The following is a 24,593-nucleotide window of genomic DNA, read 5'->3' on the forward strand; positions in this document are numbered from 1 at the left end:
AAAGAAACGAAGGACACAGCGCTGTCCACTTCGTTTCCGCGCTAAAAATTGCGCTATATACGTCCACAACGAAGTCAACAAATTCCATCAGGGCACCCGGCGCAACAGCACCACTGCCTAAAGGGCCGACACAGCTTCCACGACTGCGTTCACTCGTGCCTTGAAACCAAACAGAGCCCAGCTGGCTCAAGGCATTTGTTCGGACACCACTTGTTGAATGGACCGATTGTTACGCCTGCAGAATCGCGTACACATGAACTTGCGTGAGGGCTGGCATACTGCCGGCTCCTACCTGGAAATGTAGTGTTTTCAGCTAGTAAAGAAAAAAACAAAGGAAGGAAACACATAACAAGAGGCCGATAAAGAATATAAAAAAAGGTAACGAGATGAAACACGTACACACTTCGGGAGATGTGCAGAGCCGACACGGATAAATTGAAAACGCCCGCCACCTAGGCGCCTCCAACGGCCACTTTGGTGTCCCGAGTGAGATGGCTCCAGGCCGTAGCAAATGATGGGCTGACAAGTTTTTTTCCAAGGAGGGAACTTTGCTAGAGGCATCAAGCTTGTTGAGCCCTGCCTTGTTCACGACGTGAAAGAAATTTTGACGGAAGACGGGCACTTCGTCATCCGCCGGCACGCGTTTCCCCCGCATTGGTCATCCCCTTCAAGTTGCCCGGCCTCGTACGCGCACTACTACATTTGCATCGTCATTCTTTCCACGGACTGGAACGGCCTTCCACACGACGTCGCCGCAATCAACTGTCCATCAACATCTGTGAAATGTTTAACGACTATATTCAACAGCGAATAACTTATGTACCTTGCATGTTTTCTTTGTTTATTGAATCTGATTTATACATTTGACCCACCTTTTATGTAACACCCCCAATCCCGGGGGCCTTTAAGGCAATAAAGTGAAGTGAAGTGGAGTGTCATGGCGGTGCCTCGCGCAGACGTGCGTCTCTGCAGCCCACACCCCTTCTGCCTTGGCATCCACTTCCCATAGCCGCCCGAGATTTCTTGTCGGATGTTTCTTGTCGGATGTTGTCGGGTGTTGTCGCCTGCCTCTGTGTTGTCGCCTGCCTCTGTCCCGTCCTGTTTTGCTCCTCACGATGTGCAGCCACTGGCATTTAAATTGCAATAAATTGGTTTTTGGTGAAAGCAAATTGCGCAGCAACTGTCACTTCTCCGCGAGCACCTCAACCGCGTCGTGTGGGAGGGGAGGGAGTAGAGGAAAGAGGTGCCGTAGCGGAGGGCTCTTGAATGACTTCGACCACCTGGGGATCTGTAGACGTCGCACAGCACACGGGAGCCGGCGGCTGCCGCTGCCGGGTTCGAACTCGGGCATTCAGTCTTGGTTCCCTGCCGCAGCGGGCCCAATTGTGTTCTGGTCCGTCTTTGACAGCTCTGCCGTGCGATCACGCCGAGATCAGCGAGTGGACGCACCGTCCGGACGGTTGCGGCGGCAAACAGCCACAGCCCCCAAACACGGAGAGAGGTGTGGCAACAGTAACAAAAAATGACATTTATTCGCAAGAGCCTACGGTCGGTGGGAATAGCACGCTGAGACCAGAGGATGATAAATAGCACTATCTGCGCTGCCAGCGCCCAGACATGCGGCGGCCGCCTACAGCGACCGGAAGAAGGGGTGCAGGTCGAAGCCGAAGTTGAATCCGGCGCTGTCCTCGTCGGCCGAGCGCAGGCTGAGCACGCGCTCGACGTGCTGCACGAGGCCGTTGCGGGCGGCGCGGTCAGCGCGGGAGACGCGCGCGCCGCCGAAGTAGACGTTGCCGCGCAGGCTGCGCTGGCTGGGCACCGCGGTGCCGTCCAGGCTGCGGTACTCGAGCCGGCTGAGGAAGCCGCTGTGGCCCACGCCGCTGGTGCACGCGATCTCTGCGGGCAGGGAGAGAGAGAACCGTCAGGGTGGACGGTCAGGGTAAGTAGAGGAGGGGTGTTTAACGCGAAGGCCGTTAAGGTACACCTGACTGGATGCCCCAAGAGCAAGCAAGCGTTGCAGGGGCGGTCGGATGAGATGGGGAAGTTTGCGGGAATAGAGTGGCCGCGGCTGGCACAGGGCAGGGTTAATTGGAGAGATTCAAGAAGGTCCTTCAGTGGGCGCAGTCAGGCTGATGTTGATGAATACAGGCAGCTTAAAACCAGAACGCCACAGACACGAATCAATAGCGGCACGTCACTGAAGGACATTGTCGTGCAGGGTACTAAACTGGGATGCTGGTGATGAGATAACGACGCCAGATGGGAAATCGTGCCTAACGAAATAGGCTGCCTACACATGGGGCGCGGAAGGCACAACGCAGAGTATGGCAATGTAAAGACCAAGATTGCATGCATGCTACGGCTAGAAAGCGGTTTCCAGGCTACACATCTGGGAACAGATGTGTAATGATACGAAGGAGCAACCGGCAGAAGCTGAGCACGAACGCTTGGGGTGGAGCAGGAAAACATTTGCTAACACCAAGTCGGGCACGTTCCGAGGACTGCTGGCGCCGAACGACAAGCAGCAGCGGAGCACTTTGCTTCTTAGTGCGTCCTTGTTGCCCCCTTGCAGCAAGGTGTCGGGCAAGAATGAGCAACACATATCCGCAGCACTCTCCTCTACAAAAACTGTGTAGACGTGAAAAGTACCGGCCGGTCATGTATTGGCAACACGGCAGGCGCGACTCACCAGGCAGGATGTGCTGCTTGACGAGCGCCTGCACCTGGTCGGGCTGCAGGGCATCCAGGGTGCCCCGGCGCAGCCGCCCGAACGCGCTGTCCGTGGGCGCCAGCACCGTGAAGGGCCCCGCGTTGCTGCGCAGCTGGTCGGACAGGCCGGACTCGCGGACCAGCCGCGCGAAGGTGCTCAGCTCGCGGTCGGACTCGAGGATGTCCAGCACGTTGCCCGCTGGGGGGCTCAGCACCTGCAACCCAAGTGCAGTCGTTGAGACAGCGTTAAAGGGGAATTCGGGTCCAATTTCCTGCAGGTGGCCAGAAAAAAAAAATGTCCAGTGCACGGCGAACACTCATCAAGGAGCTTGCAATAGATGGCTTCACCATGCGTGGATCTTCGACAGAGACCCGGTGGCGGACAGACCAGCCGTATAGGAACGCGAAAGCCACTTTTCGCGGCAATAGCAGTTTCTGCGACGCCCCTCGTCTGTGTTGCCTGGAACGAGAACCGTGTGGCCGCCACGTGGCATAAATTCAACTAACTAAAGTGCGCGAAAAAAAAAAAAGGCTCCAGACTGCCGCGGAGGCCGCAGCCGATCGCCAACCCGTGCAGCACGCGCCGGTCCGTTTATCTCAAACTCCGTCTAGTGAGCAGGCCCGGATGTCGCGCAACTCCCCATCTGCGCTATTTTCCGCCGAGTAGGGATGGTAGAAAAAATTGGAGGCCGCTGAAGCTTCGTCTTTTAAAGGAGTGGAGACACCAAATTTTTGGTTGGCGTGTTCGTTGTTTTAAACGTTGCCTATTGCCCCAGGACGCGTGATACACGCTGCGCAATTGATATATGTGCGGTAAATAATTTATTATTGCATTATTTATACTGAGCGATTTCGGCATCTGAGCGCGGGGATGTGCTGCGACGTCACGATCAGGGAAGAGCAGCAACCCTGGTCACATGGGCCCCAGTGGTTGTGACGCACGTATTGCTGCGTCGTCTGCTCTCGTACACCCATGCTGTGCATAGCAGCGCCCCTCGAAATCATAAGCCGACAAACTTCGTTGCTACTGCGAAGTGCCGAGAAAAGCCAAGCGGCTCGCTTCGGCCGATCTCAATCGCCGTACCGCGTATGCCAACGCGGTTTCTGCGTTGTCTTTGCCACGCCGATGCTCGGCGGACGTCTGTGTCGGTGGCCCGTATAGCTTACTCTGGTCACAGTACAGCGACACGATGCCTCACTTTTCCTACTGACCAATACCCGTCTCTGTCTTTACTTCGCGCCGCCCGCGCAGCGAGACTGCTCAGGGTCCCGTGGCTGCTGATTGCGATATCTGCTGCTTGTTTAGCAGACAGTCCATGTATTGGCTAAATGAACGCTTCCAGACAATTGTAAAGGGTTCAGAATTAACCGCTCGGGTACGTAACTCCTCTGCAGGAATGCGCCCATGGCGACGACTGCATCTCGGCGCTACTTTAGTTTATGCATATCTGCATCTGTATACAGGCACCAATTGGGCGCGTTAGTTCGGCATGAATTGCAAGCGCCGATTGCGGGTTTACTTGTGTGCGCTGTGCGATAACTGTGCAAGAATCGCCGATGAATGGGAGCGCCAGCCTGGGGAATGCTTCATACCCAGGTTGTTGACAACGCGTAAGTCCGGCGTTTCTGACTCGTAACTGTTTTGCTTTTTCCGATGTGTACAGTACTTGAATTTAAAAGGGCTTATGTAGAGGTATGTTTGGCACCCATTTGAGATAAACAAAATGGCTTAATTTGTTGCCCTCAAGCGACGCCGACGACTGTAGCTGCCGCCGCGGGCGCCTGCAGCATTGACCGATAGACTGGGTCACACCGCCCAGCAGCGGCGCTTCCCGCCTGACGTATCTGCGTCCTATAATGTAAAAAAATCCTCGATTTAAGGTCACTGTTGTCAAAACCACGCTCGATGGCCATGTGTGTCCGCTGAAACTTGTGAACTCGCTCTCCACCATCGCCGACATTGCACACACGAAACCCGGCGGACTCGCTAGGCCTATTCGTATTGCAGGTGAGCCGAAGAGCGAACATATGAAATGTAGTCGCTCGTTTCGCTTATTCGTATTACGGCGAAGGTGTAAACAAGAGAGTCGTCGTCTCATCGACGTGAAGGCTTCGCTCGGTCGCCTATATAAAGTGCCGGCTGATGCGCCAGCAACGGCATATATGCCGATGAGCACACCGACAGATGAGTCACCGAAGCAGCGCCAGGCAGCGCCTCGCCGATGTCGCCGTTCATGTACGTCACGTTACTGTGTTGTGATGTCACTGCCATTCACTAATATCGTTCCCAGGGCCGTACGTCACCACCTATAGTGCTAGCGATGGGCCTCCATTGTGAGAAAGGGCACTTAGGGACTGTTCAGAGCTCAATTAAAATATATTTTAAGCGCTTGTTGCGCTCAATACTTCGCCGTGGGTGACCTTACATACAGAGGAAGCCCATAACAAGCTTACTATGGCCTCAAAATTTGATGTCCCAACCCCTTCAAGAGTGGGACGTGACAGCGTGTCGCAGCGTTGCCGTGAAGTATACGGAACGCCATCGCCCGTTGGACAATTTAAGGAAAGGACGCCTGTCTCACATATCTCGGCGGACACCCGAACCCGGGCCGTAAGGGAATAATAACAATTGGTTTTTGGGGAAAGGAAATGGCGCAGTATCTGTCTCATATATCGTTGAACACCTGAACCACGCCGTAAGGGAAGGGATAAAGGAGGGTGTGAAAGAAGAAAGAGGTGCCGTAGTGAAGGCCGTAAGGGAAGGAAAGAAATGAACAATTGCTTTTAAGGAAAGGAAATGACGCCTGTCTCACATTTATCGCTGGACACCCGGATTGCGCCGGAAGGGAAGGAAAAATCAATCAATCAACCAACCAATCCTTAACGCTGTCGCGTTAAAATCCCTTCCCTTACGGCGCGGTTCAGGTGTCCACCGAGATGCGCTCACGGCCAAAGACTTTTGTGCTAAGCGAGCTCCTCAACGCTGTGGCGTTAACTGACCTTGTCGACGACGTAGACGGCCCCTCCGCAGACGGGGCTCGAGGCGCTCAGCAGGCGGGCGCACTGCGCGGTCACGGTGGGCCGCTCGAAGGAGAAGACGCGCGGGAAGACGTTGACGCGGATGGGGCGCTCCTCGCCGAGGGCGGTGCCCAGCAGCATGTTGTTGAAGAAGCCCCTCGGGGAGAGCAGCTGGCCCGGCACGGTGTGGTAGCGCAGCGTCTGGGCCAGGCGGCCGCTCTGCTTGAGCTCCTCCCACTCGGTGAGGGACACCTCCTTGAGGGCCTCCTCGGAGGGCGCGAAGAAGGTGAAGTTGTCCAGCCCTTCGAACGACTCGGTCAGGTTGGCCGACTCGATGAGGTGCACCAGGTCGGCCATCTTGGCGTCGCGCAGCGTCTGCATCAGCGGCTTGCTGTCCTGCGACATGAGGATGTGGTCGAGCACGTGCAGCACGCCGTTGGTCGCCACCAGGTCGCGGTCCGAGATGGGGCTGCCGTCGGCCAGCAGCCGCTCGCCGTCCCGGGTGAGAGTCACGGGGTCACCGTTGACGTTGCGCACCCGGGCCGACCCAGGAACCGCCGTGGTGCAGATCACGTGGTTCAGAAGGTGGCCACGAAGCAACTCTGCGCAAAAGACAGGCGTGTTTGTGTAAGGCACACACGACGCCACAGAGCGGCCGCCAACAGCGCATGCGCAGATCGCCCCGACGGCCTGGGGACGACTGTCTTGGCACGCGTGTTGGCGGCGGCACCGGGCGGCTTGGCATACGTGCAACGAGCGAGGCACAACCGATGGTCACATGTGATGCAGCCGCGGCGAAGCAAAACACTACTCACTGCCGATGCAGGCGTCGCCGTTCTTCCACTTGGCCAGCGTGTCCTTGTGCACCTTCGAGAAGGCCTCGTCGCTCGGCGCCAGGACGGTGTAGTGGCCCTGCGCGTTCTGCAGCGAATCCTCCAGGTTGGCCATGGAGAGCACTGCGCAGCACAGCGATATAGATTAGGCCCGAGAGACAGTGCGCCCAAGGGTTCCTTCCGGAACAGCACGTACGCGATCGGAGCGTGCTGAAGCGCGGGTCCTCGGCGATGATCTGGTAGAGCGTCCTGTTGGGCGAAGGCAGCGTCTCGTCCACAACGTGCACCACGCCGTTGGTGGCCGGGTTGTTGGCAGACACGATGGGCACGCAGTTGGCCGTCATCAGCTGCGAGGCACACACCGCCATATACAACACGTCCAACTAAAAGCACGCAATTGAAGCTTTTCGCGTGACGGACCTTGGCCGGGTTGTAGAATTCGTTGATGCGGATGCTGGAGCGGCCGTCGACGGTCTGCAGAACCATCTCGTCGGTCATGTCCCCCGTGCGCAGCACGCCCTCCACGGTGTGCGCCCGTACGGCGGCCTGGCCGTCGTGGGGGCTGGAAACCTCGTTCTGCGCCAGACAAGCACTGCTCGAACGAGAGATTCCTTCCTCTATGACGCAATGATGCGAGGGAAAGCCGCCACTCACAGTGTGCTCGAAGTCCTTGAGCGCGATGTTGGTGGGCACGAAGAGCGTGACGTTGCCCTTGTTGATCTCTTCCGCCATCTTTGACTCTTCGACGAGGTCGACGAACTTGGAGGCGCCCAGATCCTTCATGGTCGTCATGAGGTCCTTGAGGTTCACTGCGCGGAGGACAGAGAGAAAAGGCCTTACAGTACCGACGGACTTAACAAAGAAGTACTCGGGTGAAAGAACGAAAATACGTCGGCCGTGCCGAGCAGAGGAAACGAACTTGCCGCATTATTTTTTTTTTTTTTGCACGAGGAGCACAACGATGGAATCGTATTGCGGAAGTAATGGCCCCCCTTTCATGTTCGCAGCATCCGGGTGAATATACCGTAGTGTACGCGGACAACGAAGACGGCGTGGACTACGTGTCCGCGGTGCTCAGCACTGGGTGCCCCGAATCCATCCCCGCAGAGCAGACGCGAGTCAAAGGACGCTGCAGGGCAGGCGTGTACCTTGGACACATCCGGCGCGCCCGTTGTGGCCCCGGGCGAATCCGTGGCAGCAGACGTACTTCTCGGTGATGGTCTTGCTCTCGTTCATGCTCCGGATCCTGCCGCAGAGAAGGAGGCGAGTGAGACGCACGTCGAAGTGCTCCGGAGGATAACCAAACGCATCACTGGCACAAAGTGGTTCAGCACCGCAGCCTTGCGGTGAAGCACCAACTAGCGACACGCCACCAGAAGACGTGCAAGCTGTGGAGTCATTTTTTCCAGATATATGGGTAAAAATCGCGCTATTGTCTTAGTAATGTTCAGGTACAAATCGGGTTATATATGCCGGAAAAATTCCACATTTCAGGTTACTTGGTTTTTCTCTATTTTTTCGGGGGGGGGGGGGGGGGCGTAAAGGCAGTTAACTAGAAGCGCTTGTTTCTGTGCGGAACACAAAATACGGTATTTGCACTCAATACTTCACAAACATAGAAATGATTTTTTTCGCATCTATTAAAATTACATTGTGTCGGGAAAGAATATAGTTACAGCTGTGTACACAAGCGAAGTAACAGCTACTCAGAACACAGCCAGAACTTCGTTGTCGTCTTCGTCCACCCGGTCACTCGCCCAATGTCGTCGTCGTTTACCCGCTTCAATATCTTGGCGTAAACTGTCAACATTTCCTCTCGAATAAGCACAGAATATCAGTTAATTAGTGTGCAGCGCCTTCAGGAAGAGATACGTTTACTATGCCCTTTCAAGTTGCGCATATCCTAACAAGGCCCTCATACTCTTGCCCTTGTGTGTACTGTGCAAGGGGCACTTGCGGGGAGAAATCGGGTTGAACCCAACTTTTGAGCAATGCGTTCGGGGTGCACGAATCGGGTTTTACTCGAAAATGAAGGGCCCTGTGTATAGCGCACGATATGGCAAATCTTAATCTTTTCTTTTGTCTCTAGCTTTTTCCCATTTATTTCGGTTCACTTTCCTCTTTTCCCATTTTTTCTCATATACCCCTCCGAAGCCCATTTATCTCCTGGTTCTTTTCTCTCTCTCTCCCTCTCTCTCGTTTTCTTTTCTCGTCTTTCCTTCCCCGCGCCTTCCCTCCTCACGGCCACCTGCGAGCCCGTCTGAAGCTCGTTCGGCACGCTGGACAACCCAACCACGTTTCTTATCCTCTTGCTTAATTATTAATCTTTCTCGGGGCCCCTCTGCCCTACAACTCAGTTTTGCCCGGACGTCATTTGTGCCTTTCCTTTTTCATCTCAGTTTTTTTTCTTAAACCTTCTCTTGGGCGTTGGCCCCTTGTCTTTTATTTTCAGTTTGTTTTGCCTGCGATAACCTACGGTTTGGTGCGGGCTTCCTCCCGCATTTGTTTTTTTAACTTTCTGAGAATTTTAGATGAAAGGGCATCCAACTATAGGCACGGCAGGGTGTCGTCGGCGGCAGCGCAAAATTTGAAATCTCATATTCCATGACGCCACACGCTGCTGCGAGGAAGAGCATAAGTTTTAATCGCCGATTTCGTCAGTATTTTAAATGCTAGTGCAAAAACGCTTAGCACGCTTTACCTGCATCCTATGTAGATTTGAAGGGCACGCGCTGGAGAGAACGCTCGGGCCTCTCCCGCGAATGTGGCCACCGCGGTTGCCTCCCTCCGAGGCCACACTGTCCACGCGCCCCTCGCGGAACTCCCGAGATGCTGTGCAGCCGCGCTTTAGCTCCTCGAGAACACGCTCAGATCGACGCCGGTTCGAGTTGGGAGACAAATTCGCTCGGCCTTTCCCCAGGGACGGATTTATGGGCAAGTGGTATTCGTTGGGCGCACCCCTTCCGCATCACTGGTGCGTACAAGTGTTGCCGAGCGCGCAACAATGAAAGACCACAACCGACAATTTGGACTCCGCTTTTTTTTTTTATCAGTGAAGAGGGTTTCAATGTTTTGTCGTGGGGAGAAGCTTCTTAAAATTCCTCGTTGCCTTTGTCCTCGAGCATTTCAGCTGCAAGATCCACTGTGGGTGTAATCGTGCTTGGCAACTTTGGTTGAACTGCACTGCGCAAAAACCGTGCCAGTCGAACGTTTGGGCTGAATCGAAACTTGCGGCTGCGGGAACCGCCTTCTATGCGTCGCACACTACTACTTCGATTGCCAATAGAATGGCGGACGTAAATATACTGATCGCTTCAGAGGAAAACGACGACGCATGTTCAGTATGAGCCCGCATATATCACGACCGCGAAAGTAACGAACGAATGAGCTTTTGATTGCGCCGGTCGACGCATGCAAGGGCGTAGTGTCAGAGGGCCACCCATTTCCGAAACCATCGAGAACAGCTTAAGCGAATGAAGGCCTGGGCGGACCTGGATTCGACGGAAGATTGTTCGAGCGTCTTCGCGGGTGGAGCGACACGGGCACACCCAAAAAACACCGCCAACAGCGTCTCCGAGGGAGAACGTGGCAACCGCGAAATGTGTTCGGACTGCCAATGAGAGGTCCAATAATTTCGCACCCTCGCGTTGCACGGCAGTGCGGATTTTCTTTTCAACTCACTCGGTGCCAAAGCTGGCCGTACGTGCGCAAGGATACGGTGTGTGCTCCGCCTCGGGTTGCCGCGCAGAGGGGACAGATACGCTGCGCTCAAGGCGAGAACTAGCACGGCTCGCAGTGTGCGTAGGAGGAAGGCCCGAAAAAGAAACGCACACAGGTCCACCCCCCAGTGCTGTCAAGTCGAAGCTAGACGCCAGGGAGTACTCGTGTATAGTGGCCGCAAGTAAATTTCAGCGCTGCTGTCGCTCTGGAACGGGCAGTGCCACGGTGTAAGAATAACTTGCGCCGTGCTACAGTTGAGCGGGCCACGCACGACGTGTACACAGCACGGAGCAGAAGAAATGGCCGCTTCCGAGGAGGCTGCGACTACTGCATGCGCAACTGCACCACCCCAGCAGCAGTGCACGTCTGCTCGCTCGGTGGAAGTGTCGCGGACAAGCGGTGCGTGTTGTATACGCTTGCCCTGATGGACACACACGCTCGGAACGGACACGACCACGCTGAGAATGCGCGCAAAAAGAAGAAGAGCGCCCAATGCATGGCTCAACATCAAGAGGCGAAGAAGAAGAATGAGCCGAGAGTACGGCATTCTACTCTATACCTTGGCCAATCCCCCCCCATGTGCCATATTACTTGAGGAGAAGAAGAAGAGTACGTGTCGGCATGGTCCCCAAAAACGCCCTGCAGGTGAAACTCTGCCCGACTCACTTGGTGGTGCAGACGAAGGCGTCCTCGGTGTCCTGGCACTGCTTGGACTGGAAGTTGAAGGAGAAGGGCAGCGTGCCGTTGCTCTCCTTGGCGTCGTCAACCTCCTGGCGGAAGTTGCACACGTTCGGCCTGAAACAGGAATAACAATAATGCACTGCTGCCGAGAACGAGTGCAGCAACGATCAGGGTCGCTGAAGCCGCAGGTTCAGTGGAGAGAACAACATGCCGCTGAAGTCTATCACAGCACGTCGGAGCTGCTCAGCTTTTTCGTGCGTTCTCAAACTCCATGTCCCTCGTGTTCTATACCGCTGACTATCACTGACTCACATAAGCATGGAAAGAGGTACCGTCACGTTAAACGTGCACTGAAGACAATTCTCGGCAATTTCGTTTTCGCTTTTATACGATAGTGCTAAAGGCGCCGTTCCCCAGAAACTACGGCGTCGGCGTTGTGAGCGAAAAATCACGGGCATGGCTCTGGCTGGCAGGTGGGCCACCTAGGTCACTCGGGAAGAGGCCGCACAAGGCCCACCGCTGGGAGCACCTGCTATCGCGGGGCAGTGGCGCATCGCTTAATCGCTGCAACACTGCGCCAGGGGTGGATATGAGCAACCGCACGGATCCAGAATGGAAAGTAGAGAACTACCTTCGGCATAAATGGGAATGAACCATTACGCTATCGCGTCGCACAATCAAGGCGGAGCTTACGTGTCCCCTCCTATTTTATTTCGTTTCTTAAGTTTCCGTGAATAAAAAGTTCCAGTCGTAGACAACAAATTAAGCGGGCGCAAAGAAAAATACGCGCCGACTGTTTGCTTCCGCGAGACTCAACCTCATTATTATTCTGCTATGGCCAGTGAAAGTACTACAATGCGTGAACACGCCCAATGCAATTTTTATTACCGTTTTTGGTCACGAGTTTCATGAAAGAGGTATACTACGGTTCAGAGAACATATCGCCGTAATAACGATCATAGCGGGGGTCTGTTTTCTTCTCGTCTGCTGCCGCAGGGGTGATGCGCCCGACCATCTGCTGTGGCTGAATGGACATAGTCCAGCGAATCGCACATCTTCGAAGATCATACCACGCATTAATGCGCCAACGGCAAGCAGCCTCACGATTGGCTGAAAGGCACTACTCTAGCGCATTTTTCACCTACTATCCGCGCTGAGTTAAAAACAAGAAGGCGGCAACCAGAACGTTTAATGCGATATAATAGGGAAATCCGCCATACAGGATAATAATCCAAAAGAATGCTCGGAACTTGTAGATCAAGTTCCAGCAATCCCATCCAGACGCGGCAGAACTCTCGTGTCTGTTGGCGAAGGTCGGGATCAAATGCAGGGGCACCTTGGGCGAATTTCCGTGAAAGGGTAGCGAAGCAAGAGCGCATCAGGAGCCAGAAGGACGCTTTGGAGAACAGAGCGGCATGCCATTGGTCATCGAAAGCGCACCACCGGCAACGAGAAGAGGAGGAGGAACAGCGGGGCCATTGTACTCCGGCAGGAGGGGGGCGCACGCTTCAATCTTCCTTTTTTCCTTTTTGGCCGGACGAAACGAATATTTCGGCTAGGAGCGCATTTTCGCGGCTCAGTGCAAACGCTGGCTCGGAGAATGACAGCGACCCGAATGGAACGAAACAACGCGCTGCGGTGGTTGGACGGACCACGCTGGTCATCGCGCGCGGGAGATGAGGGGCCATAATATATTACAGTTACGCTGACATCAATGCGAAAGCACTCACACGATGGTCACAGCCGAGCAGAAATAGTGCATCCTGCTGCGGCAACGAGCGATGCCGAAGCAAGATGACGCCAAGGGGCCGCGAAATTTTACCTCGGCCGATTTGGACCAAAACGGATGTTCAACCATAACTGACCTTGCCTGACACGATGACTACCTCCAAATTTGAGCCGGGTAATCTCAAAAATTTGTTCCGGGCCACCCCCGAATAAATAGTTGACAGATTTGCGCCACCTAGTTGTTACGGTATCGCTTGTGGCCTCACCATCTACGTCACCGCGCTTTCGCACGTCGGTTGAAGCCGAGTTGAACCCCGGCCAATTTTTTTACACCACAAAGGGACGCCTTTCAGAGGCCAGACAATGCGGCCATGCAGGAGACGAGGAATGGCCAGCTTCCGCTTCAGGTGTGACAAAGGCTGGCCGCAAAGGGGCCACCAGTGAGGCACGAAGAATCGAAAAAAGCCCAGAATCGGCAACAGCGAGAAGGAAAACAGTCGCGAACAAAGGGTGCATCGAATTTCCGGCAACGGACGACGCCACCGAGCCGAATTCTGCTCCGCCGAGTATATCGGCGCAGCACGCGCCTCGTTTGCTCGGGAATTCGCACAGCGGTTATCACGAAGCGGGCATTTAGAACAACCACGTTGCACAAAGACACGGGAGGAAGATGCGAGCTTAGTTATCTTGAGGGGCGCTGCAGAATGAGCGCATTTAGGGCGCCCCGCTGGCCTTCCTAACCGCATTCTCGGCTGATGCTCGCTTGGAGGGAGGGAAGTCGGCCAGTCGCATTCGAGGTGAGAAAACACCAACCGGCGCAAAGGTCCGCTCAAGTTTATATCCGCGACACCCGAACGGCAGACGGAGAGCGTCCTTACCCCTTCCACCAGGGCTGTCTGGCCGGGAAGCCGAAGAAGCCGTCGTCCCTCCAGGGCCGGGTCTCCACGATGACGGCGGTGGGAGTCTCTTCGGCGCCGCTGCTGCTCTCGGCAGCGGGGCTCTGGCCAATCCTGCGTAGTAACGGGTCGACACTGTTACCGCGTACAGGTTCGCAACACAAATGGAATCGCACAACGGAAACAAACAAGTGGGACTCTCGTCGAATTGTGTGGATCAGAGAAGTAATCGGCCAAGTATAGTGGCAGGTCGTGGTCGACGAAACATAGCAAAAATAAAAAAAAGGACGCCATTGACGGAGAAAAGAATGCGACGACACAAGCTTCTAGGTTTGGGTGACAGTACCGTGCTATTTGCACCCTGTCTAGAATGTTGCCTGATTGAAACTGAGCGCGGCCGATAGCACCGGTGGTTCTGTACTTCGACGACCACGGAGCAGGCTATCACCGGCGTCGAGTCGGTCCTTTCCGTGTGGGCGCACAGTGCTGGACTGCCGTGGCGATATCATCCCGTTATTGTTTTTTTCACCTTCAGTGTCTTTTCCAAACTGTTTCGTTGATCATGAAGCACCGACAAGGCCGAGAATCCGCCCGGCTAAGGACTGTAGGTCCACGCACTCGTCTTTCTCGAAGAGGCGCTAGCTGACGTCTTCCCATAAGGCGTGCAAGGAAGTTTTTACACGCGTTTAACTACTACCGAAAACCGGAAGCAAAAGATTGAAACCACGTGCAGCCAACAGCTCAACTCTTAAACTATGCGTTATGCACAGTGGCCGCTGCCACTTGGGACGGCGAACCGTTAAGCAAGGAGCAAGCATACAGTCTCGGACAAAATATATTGTCATGCTTTTATAGAGAAAATCTTGGGCGGGGGGGGGGGGGGGGGGGAAGGGTGGTTCGACGATTGAACGAATACGTTTGTGTAGCACGATTAGATTTGGCCAGCCCACATGGGCGCGCGCGCTACTACGAAGGAGGCATGCATTCAGAGTGTGGCCTCAGAAACGCAATGCACACGGCTAGGACAAAGGGCACACGGTCGCCGGCCATCGAAGCCAGCGACGCATGTGTTGCCGAATGCCAGGGGTATGTATCCGCTAGTAAGGCAGCCACCTATACTTAGCACAAAATCACTGTAGCAGTGTTTCCCGTATACGGTGTCGACTATGGGCTTGGACAGCGACGAATAAGTCTGGCATGCCAGCGAAAAAAAAAAAAAAATGTCCGGCTGTTTAGCATTGCTGAGCAAGAAATATTGTTCGAAAGCACTACTTCTTGCAGGTGGACACCACCGCCAAGTACGTGAAAGCGCGAATGAGGTGTCCACTGACCCAGTTATGCGCGCCTGCAACTTTTTCATCGTCAATGTCAATTTATATACCCAGCGTGCTATCGGGGACGAAAGTTTCCGGGACGCGAGTTCTTGGAAAAACTTATTGTAGCTCCACACGCTGCCCGATATTGTTACCGGAGGAAGGATCATTTAGGCCTTGAATATCTTCACACAATATGAGGCGACTGGGTAGCGAGGTGGAGGTACAATAAATGTCTTTTTTCCAAGAACTCGCGTCCCGCAAACTCTTGTCCCCGATAGTACGCCGGCGGCCAGTGACGGGCGTTTCTGCAGCAATGTCGGCAACGCCAACGCATGGTTTTCTTTCCTCGTTCGGGCAGTCAACCTTCTTTCTGGCATGGCTGTGCTGCAGCCTGCAGCCAAACTTGAATCCGAAGAAAAGTGCATTGCGGCGTTGCAATCCACAACAGCGCAGTCGGCGAAACTGTAAACGAGAGCGCAGGAAATGCTCGAGGGGCTCAGCGCGAGGAACCTTGGCGTCGTAATCTGGCAGGTCTGGTGCGACATGACAAGGAGAGGGATCTCCCCGGTCGTTCTCCGCCCTTGCCTAGTGCATTCTAGTCCGGCGGTGGCAGTCGATCAAGCGAGACGTCTCCTCGGCGAGCCGCCGTAGAGAAATGGGCCGCCGCCGCCGCAGCAGGAAGCCGCAATGGGTCGCTTCCCGGGCGCCAAGGCCAATTAGTACAACAGCGCGACGGGACACGTGACAACGGCCTGCGGTTAGGCGCTGCAGTAAACACGGACTCCCTCCGCCGTGGAGCGAACGCAACCAGCTTCCCCGTGCGGAGCAGTCGATCCGCGCTGGCAGGTAGCGGATACAAGCCAAAAAGACAATGCATGGCTGCCAAAAACCGCCGGGTGGGAGCGCACTTCGGCGGCGACCAGGCTGTTGCGAAAGGCAGAAAAAATTCTGCGCTACTGGAATCAACCACGCGTCCGCTGGCCACCTCTGGCCGGCATCACGTAGTACACGGGCCTCTGAAATTTCGCCTAAATCGAAATTCGACCATCGCGGCAAAAAAAATAAAAAATAGAGGTAATGGCGTTTTCAAAGCGGCGTCAACCTCCAACAGCAGGGTAAAAAGCGAATGTTCGCGTAGCAGATTGATGTAGCGGGCAAACGGACGTCCCTCAAAAGCAGTGCGTTGCTGCAGGTAGCGAAGGAATGCGCTGGTATACAGCCCGATCCTTCTGCGTCGGAAAAGAAGTGTAGTCCTCACATTGAGCCTCACCTGAAGCGATGCCAGAGAGAAGCGGATCTCGAAACTGAGAAGCAAACGGTGCGCTAAAGCGTGTTGCGACATCCAACACGAAGGCGGTATTAAGCCGCACGCCCGCAGTTGCCATCCTGTCCCACTGCACGTTCCAATAGAAAAAGAAAGCAATGCGCTGAATCCAGCCACGGTTTCAGCACAAGCCCCTCGAGCGGCTCAACTACTTTGCATGAGCTCCCGAATACAACAGACGGGGCCGTATAGAGAAGGGCTACAGGCAAGCATTCTTGTATATAAGCAAAGGTAGGGAGACACTAATCACGACAGCGCCACTGCAGAACGAAGGTGCAGTTGTATGCACAATGGGCCGAAGACGATCCTTCCTGCTGCAATGACGCAAGGCGCCGTCACGCGACGCGGCGCATTGTTCCGCGAGGAACGTCCGAGTCCCCGCGTTCCAACGATTCGTATTGCACCTCCGGTCGACACCGCCGATGATAGGAAGAATGAACACAAGCACAGTTAAGCTGACGCGATAGCGGTAATGGGCAATGCAGAATTGGTCACTCCCAACTTTGCATTCGTAGATCCCTGGGAGTTCCCATACCACTCCTGGCGCCGAGCAGCGGTTAAGCGATGCGCGACTCCCCTGCGATGCCAGGTGGTGCCTCCGGTGGGCTTGCGACCCTCTTCCCGTGCAACCTGAAGCGACCAATCATTAACTGAACTGCCACTTGCCGCGGTTTGCTCACAGTCAGGTGGACAAGTTGTGATGACGCTGCATGGTCACGTGAACTAGGTGGCCCGCCTGCCGCCTAGGTTGCTTCTCTGCAGAGATTTTTTGTGGATTGTTCCCTCCTGGTCAACGACGCCGACCATTTTCTGCGGCACGAGCTGCTCAGCGCTGTCGCGTTAAAAATAGCCATCGCAGGATGGTCACCACTCTCTCAAGAGATGCAACGAGAGCTTGCCACAGCTTCCTTTATGTTCATCACTTGGGGGCAGAGACCTCGTCAAGCAAGCATGCCGCTCGTCTCCGCCATCCGCAGGAAGTCATTTCCTGCAAAGAAAACTGGCCGATTCTCAGGTAGTGTGTCACTCGTGACATCACTGTATATATAAATTATTCAGCGTGGCGCGTTGCAGTAACGCCGTTTGTGACGTCACTCCGCGCTGACCAGTCATGACCAGGAAACGTGCTTCTTACGAAAAGCGACAGCTGTGCGATGGTATACCGAAAGCAAAACACGTGCCACCTAATCGTCTTGCGGGCTACGCGTGGACCACGTGAGGACGACATCGCGGGTAACTGTGCGAGTCTCTACACGACGCTATTCATATTCAGACACATGGGGAAGTAAGTCTTGGTCGCAGCAAGTTTTTGAGAACCAGCGTCACGTACTCAATTGCGTCACAACCTGGAGCAAATAATGCTGCGTAATACTCCAACGCATTGCGCGGGTTTTGGTTTACGACCGTCTACGCGTGCCACAATCGAACTCTCGAGTCAGGCAAACATTATTTGTGGGCTAGGCGACGTGGCTTAGCACACGTCAAGCTGCAGGATATGCCCGATTTTTTTTTTTTAGAGGAATGAGGCCAGTGTGTTCATTTAGAGCAAGAAAGAAGCAGAGCAACAGACGAGGGGGCTGACTACTGTCAACTCGCGTCTGCTTATCTTGCGTCCGCACTGTATATGCCAACGAAAGGAAACGGGGAAAACAAGATTAAGAAAGGAGAACGTGAAGGTTTCCACGAGGCGACTATCTCTTTTGGCTTCACGTTCTCGACCAGCGCGTCGTTTTGCAATCGCTTTTTTTCTCTCCTTTCCTCCCTTTGGCCGTCACATACTGCAGACGCATAATAAACCGGTTCAGTTGACAGCCCTCGTCTGTCCAGCTGCCGTTTCCTTGGTGCGGCAGGCCTTCGTTGCATATTGCACCTCTACGGGTGCGAATTGAAGCTCCTCGAACTCCAACTGAGAAGCAGTGCTTGTGGGCGCAGAGGCTGCTAAGACGTGGCGGTGGCATCAGTGTGCCCACGGCGCTGCAAACAACACTGGAGAAAGCAGCAGTCCCGCTTTGCACACTGGCGCAAGCAGCCGCGTCGCTCTTATCACGGGTCGATAGCGCACAGCGCAGTGGTTTGTTGCTCGGCCACGGAGGGAGACGAACAAAAGGTGAAGAAGCGACGACAGCGCGATCAGACGACGGACACAAACACGCCGCAAGCAGCTTCTGAAGAAGCTTCGCCGGCCGGTGCGCGGCCCCGCACTATGTGCTGCATGGTGGCGCCCAGTTTGGTCGAGCAGCGCTTGGCGAAAGAGCACGGCGGATTAACTGCACGACCGAATGGCGAGTTGTTCTGGAAGAGATAGTCGAACCTTGCACTGCGAGAGAGAGAGGATAATTGTAAAACATTCGCCAAAAAAAAAATATAGTGGAAAAGAAATGATGTTTCGGAACCCGTGCGGATTCCTTGTTCACATATGAAACGACTGCGAGACAGAGGATGCGACCAACTTCACGAACCATCCTTCGTCAAATATTGGACCTTTTCAGCTACCGCATGACACGTGAAGAGACATCCAGGGCGTGTTCTCCCTGCCTCAGATCCAGTGTTCTCAGATCAGCCTATGTGCCAAATGATGTCGGCTACGATGACACTGTCAAGCTCCGTAATTATCGAAACGTGGGACTCCGCACAGATCGCAGGGAGCCCGGAAAGGCTTGTTTAGCGCCATTCTCCACTGGAGGAGGAGGAGAAAACATTGTACGCTGCGGTTTTGGGGCATCTTCAGAGCTGTTCTCTCCTTGGCTGTAGCCGCAGGAGTCTTCTCTTCCGAGCTCGTCCACTGTTAATCAACGGTCCATTGTCCAGGGCTCCGCTGGCCACTGCCGCCCGTCGAGCTCGCTGTACGAGACCTCGTTGGTTTTCACAGCGGTTGCTGGACAGCACAGTCTCCCATTGGCCCGCACTCGGGTTCTGCATTTTGGCGACCACGTCTATGCTTTGACAGGCCCATGTGATGCGATATAGTGCGGGTTTTTCGTCGCACCAGGGACATTTGTCCGCGTATATCGTAGGGTGCATTTCGTTTAGCATGTATAGTTTTGGGCAAGAACCTGTCCGTAATTGTCTCCAAGTGACAGCTTCCTCTGTTGAGAGATTTGTGCGGCGAGGGATGAGAAATATTTTCGCACGAAACAGGCACACCGGCCTCCTAGCAACAACGCCCGGTAGACAAACAGGTAGCTGGATTAAGCCACCGACCACCACAGGAAATGCAGACGGGAGTCAGCTGACCGACCCCTGCTTCAACCCAAGGGGCGCGAACGTGGATGCCGTCGCTGCAATCAGAATTCCAAATGCTTACTCAGCTGCGGCTACTGTATCCCCGCATGCTTCTTAATCTCATCCGCCCACCTAACTTTCTGCCGCCGCCCCCTGCTACGCTTGCCTTCTCTTGGAATCCAGTCCGTTACCCTTAAGGACCAGCGGTTATCTTGCCTTCGCATTACATGCCCTGCCCAAGCACATTTCTTCCTCTTGATTTCGACTCGGATGTCATTAACCCGTGTTTGTTCCCTCACCCACTCTGCCCGCCTCCGGTCTGTTAACGTCACACCTACGCGTCATTTTTCTTTCCATGGCTCGCTGCGTTGTCCTTAACGTAAGCTGAACCCTTTTCGTTAGACTCCACGTTTCCGCCCCGTAGGTGAGCACCGGCAAGATACACCTGGTGCACACTTTTCGCTTGAGGGATATTGGTACGCTGCCATTCATGATCTGAGAAAACCCGCCATATATGCGCCATTCTTATTCTTCAAGTTGTTAATGCGAAAACATTAGATGGCTATGCTGACGCCGGAAGTGTCCGCAATATGTGTCGCCAGAAGTTGGCTCCTTGTAGCGCCACTACGGCATGTGACGTCATCGGCCATATGATACCAGACATTCGGATAAAATAACTAAAGAAAATTGGGGTCTAGGTGGGAATCGAACCCGGGCCGCCGGCGTGTGAGATGCGACAGGATGACTCGACATTTATAGAGTGATGACGTCACACCCAAGCCGAATTACAATCGCTGCCACACGCAGGCAGGAAAGAGACGCGCGGCGGGGCAAAACCGCGTCAACAGATATCGAAGACGCAATTACAGCGATGTCATCACGGGTTTACCTCATGTGGTGGCAGTATTCCCGAATACATTCGCCAAAACCGCTCTTCGTACAATATTCTGGGTGGCGTCATAGCATTTCTATTTGCATATAGCTTACATGTTTTAGTCAAGTCAGAGGCTAGCTTGCGACAAGGGTTCGGACCAATGACATAAGCACCTTAAATTGCATGATTTAAGGCGGGGTTGAAGCAACCATTGTGAACTGCTGTTCCCTTGCGACACTGTTGAACATTAACTTTGGTTTTCTGCGCGTTAATTTTAAGATCTACCATTCTGCTCTGACTGTCTACCTCATTGATCATGCTTTGCAGCTCATTCCTGAGTGACTTAGCAAGGCAATGTCACCAACGAATCTCAAATCGCTTAGGTATTCTTAGATTAAGAAGTTTGCGGTATACGGTGACCGCAGCTGGCAAAGGTCATGTTAATTGGAGAGACACTGGAAAGGCCTTTGCCCTGCAGTGGGCGTAGGCAGGCTGATGATGATTATGATGATGACGCTTACTCAGCAAGCAAATCTGAAAAAAAAAAAAACATGCGAAGCCCAATATTGCGACGAGGAAGTTTGCGCCGCCGAGTCACGAAGCGCCGTGTGACACACTGGTGAGTGGCGAGCTCCGGCTTCCCCCTCATTTAGGCGAACCTTCCCTCTCCTCCTTATGCAGTGTACTACGCCAGAGGTCAGCGCTGTCGCTTACAGATGCAATTAGCCCGCAACTCGTCAGTTGCGCAAGGGCTCGTTATCTTCTGCATCGGCGAGCATGCCACCGCTGCCGAGGCATCGTTAGATTCGTCGGCTGCCATTCGCGCGATGATACAAAGAACCGCCACGTACACAAGGACCCCTCGTGCCATCTCGCCACAACGAGTAGAGAGGAGAAACGCATTCAAGGGCGTACGCGTCGTGCCAGGAGCCATCGCGCGTGGGAGGGCCACGCAAGCTCGACCCTGTGGGCAAACCGGGCGCGAGGGGGCACCGCATGCAAAGTATACACACGCCGCGCCATGTGGCAGCAGTGCAGCTTTTCGGAAGCGCGCATCTGTCACGGGCCGCGTCCTTGAATGCGCGAGCGCTTCCACCGCGGCGCATGGATACCAACGCGTGCATCAGCGTCTAGTTCACGGTCAGCCGAAAACACGCGGCGGTATTACAGGGTCTGCCAGATCTCTGCTTCCTCTTGTCAACATGCATCTCACGCCCCACTTCACCTTGCTGTGCTGGTTATCTAGAAGCCTAGCGGAGACGTCTGCTAAAACGGCCTTTGGGGGGGGGGGGGGGGGGGAGGGGGGGGGGGGGGGCCGCTACGCAGACGGCGTAGACAGAATGGGCACCAGAAGCGCTGGTTTGCAATTTTTCAGTTGGAAGTCAGCGCAAATGATGCACTTTCTAATGCTTTTCATGCTGGTGTAGTAATTTTCTTGAAAGTGCTTCGCCTCCCCCCCCCCCCCCCCCGCTCTTCTATATATGCATACACTGTAAACGAGGAAGCAGTAGGCAGCGTTCCAAGCGCTGATTAACGGGAATCTCCGTCTTTTGGTTGCCGCGGAATGCAACCAGTGCCCAAGAGGTGAAGGTCGAGGGCTCTTAAATACGGGTAGCAATTAAAGTCCGTTAATGGTCATTTTTAAGCTTTCCATCTGGCGAAGGAAACGCCTTATTAGTGTTGCAGCTAACCGAGCACACACAAACAAGGATGCGAAAGGAACACAACAAGCGCAGGCTCGCGACTGATTTTAATTGGAAACACATTCTTAATGTTTCCAAAATGCCAAATCACGGACTGAAGATGTCTCAAAGAGTGCTCTACCTTTGGTAAAATTTAATGGGGCACTCACACAAACGTCCACTTTCTGTGTGTTGTTGCAAACTGGCTCCGCTGTCGCTTCCCCTTTGCTAGCGTCGGGTGCGCCCACCGAGCAATGTGGAGACGCCCAGGGAGCCTTTGCTGGTGTTAAGCGAGATCTTCCCGCGCATGCGCAAATAAGTTAGTGCTACTTCTGCGCTTTTTTTAAGCTTCTGCTCGCGTTTCTAAAAACGCCGAATCTATTCTGCCTGGCCAAAGCTGCATCAGTACGATGTTCATGTAGCTCTGACCAAAAGAAAAATGGTCTTTCAGTTGCGAGTAATTCCTGTCGTCCGTTGCGAAGTCGGATCGAAGAGCAAGAACAAAGTCACGACATCTGCATTTGGGCGATTCCGTCACAACTATTAAAAAATTCTGTCCAAGGCGCAACGGCAGAAAACGTGCCCTCCAACGGCTGACGTGACGGAGACTGCATCCTGCTCGGCAGCAAGTAGGTTATCCGGCAGCTGGAGAGTAAACAGGCGCAAAACCGGAACCACCGGAGACCCGCGTCGGCGTCCGTTTTGTTCAGCTGCTTCGAAACTAGGAGTGTTATCTGCCCTCAAGAACAGGCGAGCGAAGCTCCCATGTCGACCGGTCGAAGAGGGATGGATGCCTGCCTCGCTTACGCTCTAAATTTGGCGATAGAAGAAAAGGCGAGGTGATGAATGGCAAAAAAGAACAGAACTGCGTCCGCAGTGACAGCTCGACTGGAGAAGACTCGAGAAAGGCGCGCACGCAGAGATCGTGGTAAGACTTAAGCAGTCCAGCAAGGACGCCCAAACGAAGACCACCGACCAGGAGGCTCGCCTCCTTTGAGCTAACCTCGACCGCTGTTCGAATGCTCCTGTGCTCTCATTCCGTTCTGGCAGGAGAGACTGATCGGTTTCATTCAATACTTTTCTTTGACTAGGGTCAACAGCTTCGCGGGCACCTTCTGCAAGGAATACGAATGCACTGAATCATTAGTCTCTTCACAGGCAGCCACGCAAAACCTGGCCTGATCAAAACCAGTCAGAGGGCGCCAGCGAGCGCAACTGGGAATTTAGCTCACGGACACGCCTTCCTGTCTTGTCGCAATAGGTCGATTGCCTAAAGCATGATACTTTTCTCAACAGTCGACTTACTGTCTCTGGAGGCCACTGACGGGCCATGCCTCAAGCGAGGCAAGCTGCGTCTTCTTCAAGGACACTACTTGGCTCTCTGATGAGCTCCTATAGCCACCCATACTGGCATGCCGCGTGCTGGACGACCCACGTCCTTTCTACGCGAGGCCCTCGGCTTCCGGATGGTGCAGCCATCAGCGAACCCACTTGATCAAACGGCACCACAGTTCGCTCTACGACACTCGGCGCCGTGTATACCTTAGCAATTCACGGTCATGACCCAGCCAAATGCAGCGCGAGAAGAAAAGGGTGGCTTGCCTCGGCTGAAGGTAGGGCGTCCAGAAGGCGTTGAAGAAGCGTCCTCCCCTCTCCCCTGGCACTGGATTCCCTGTCCAACTCCCGTTCCGACGAGTCGCCTTCCCTCTCGAAGGCGAGCGACGTCGTAGCGACGCACACAGAGCACAGGAGCCACGCGACGCGGTAGCAGCGACCCATGCCTGCCCGGCTCTTGGACGATCTGAGCTGCGGCGCCGCCGGTGCGGCCGCTTTTCAATGCGCCGCGAGGGAGGGGGAGCGCGCCAAGGTCGAGAGAGTGCGAAGCTTCCAGAAGCGGGGCGCGCGCGCGGACTCGCGGGTAGTCTTTCATGCACCGGCACGTGCTCTGGCGCATCCTTTCCCTCTTTTCCCTTCCATCAGCACGGTGTGGCCAGCGGAGGCCAATGACGCGGGCCGCATCATCACTCAGCGCTGAGTGGGTACGCTTCCGTTTAAGAACAGTGTCCGTACTGAGGTCAGTCACGCTGCTATGGCTGCTGCTGACTTCTCTTTGGCGGATGACGTCATTGACCGCCCACGGGGAACGCTGCTCGTGTAAACATGCGTAGATGTCCCGCGGTGACTTGTGCGCAGTTTACGAGGCGGTTAGGTGGACCCTTTCGGAGTGTACTCTACAGCTTCTCCCAGTCGCCGCCTTTCACGATTTGCCACAAGGCGTCGTACGAAGGGCGTAGCTTCGTTCAACACAAGGCAGTCCTAGCCACGCTTGGCGATGAGTATGACAGGTGCTTGAACAGAGAACGTGAGTGTGCTGGGACCGGCTTGTTACGTCACTTGAGCAGCCCTCGCTAGGAGAACAAGGCCAGCTCTGTGCTGTGAACGATTACTCCTTTCGGTTCTTTGGCGCCATGGAAGTATGTTCATCTAACAGGACGCTACTGAGGAGAGGTCGGTAACACCAGCAAAAAACGCAGGACGGGTGCACGGACTAAATGTAAGCGCGCCCCACACGACGTCAATGAATATGTCA

General features: G+C 54.5%; 2 protein-coding genes across 3 annotated transcripts in view; one reads left to right on the forward strand and one right to left on the reverse strand.

Moving 5' to 3' along the window:
• The window catches only part of LOC144106489 (uncharacterized), a 492,993-nt gene that overhangs the window by 307,620 nt on the left and 160,780 nt on the right, over nucleotides 1–24,593 (forward strand). The gene's annotated exons all lie outside the window — the stretch shown is intronic.
• Nucleotides 1,509–23,817, reverse strand: LOC144107519 (transforming growth factor-beta-induced protein ig-h3-like). Its single transcript, XM_077640559.1, is given in 12 exon segments — nucleotides 1,509–1,896; nucleotides 2,690–2,924; nucleotides 5,710–6,329; nucleotides 6,543–6,683; nucleotides 6,757–6,907; nucleotides 6,981–7,136; nucleotides 7,215–7,369; nucleotides 7,709–7,806; nucleotides 10,947–11,075; nucleotides 13,568–13,699; nucleotides 23,606–23,662; nucleotides 23,664–23,817. Coding segments are annotated over 12 exon segments (2,259 nt in total). The 5' UTR covers nucleotides 23,783–23,817; the 3' UTR covers nucleotides 1,509–1,630.

The sequence above is a fragment of the Amblyomma americanum genome, chromosome 10, assembly GCF_052857255.1.
Source record: "Amblyomma americanum isolate KBUSLIRL-KWMA chromosome 10, ASM5285725v1, whole genome shotgun sequence".
NCBI classification, from domain to species: domain Eukaryota; kingdom Metazoa; phylum Arthropoda; class Arachnida; order Ixodida; family Ixodidae; genus Amblyomma; species Amblyomma americanum.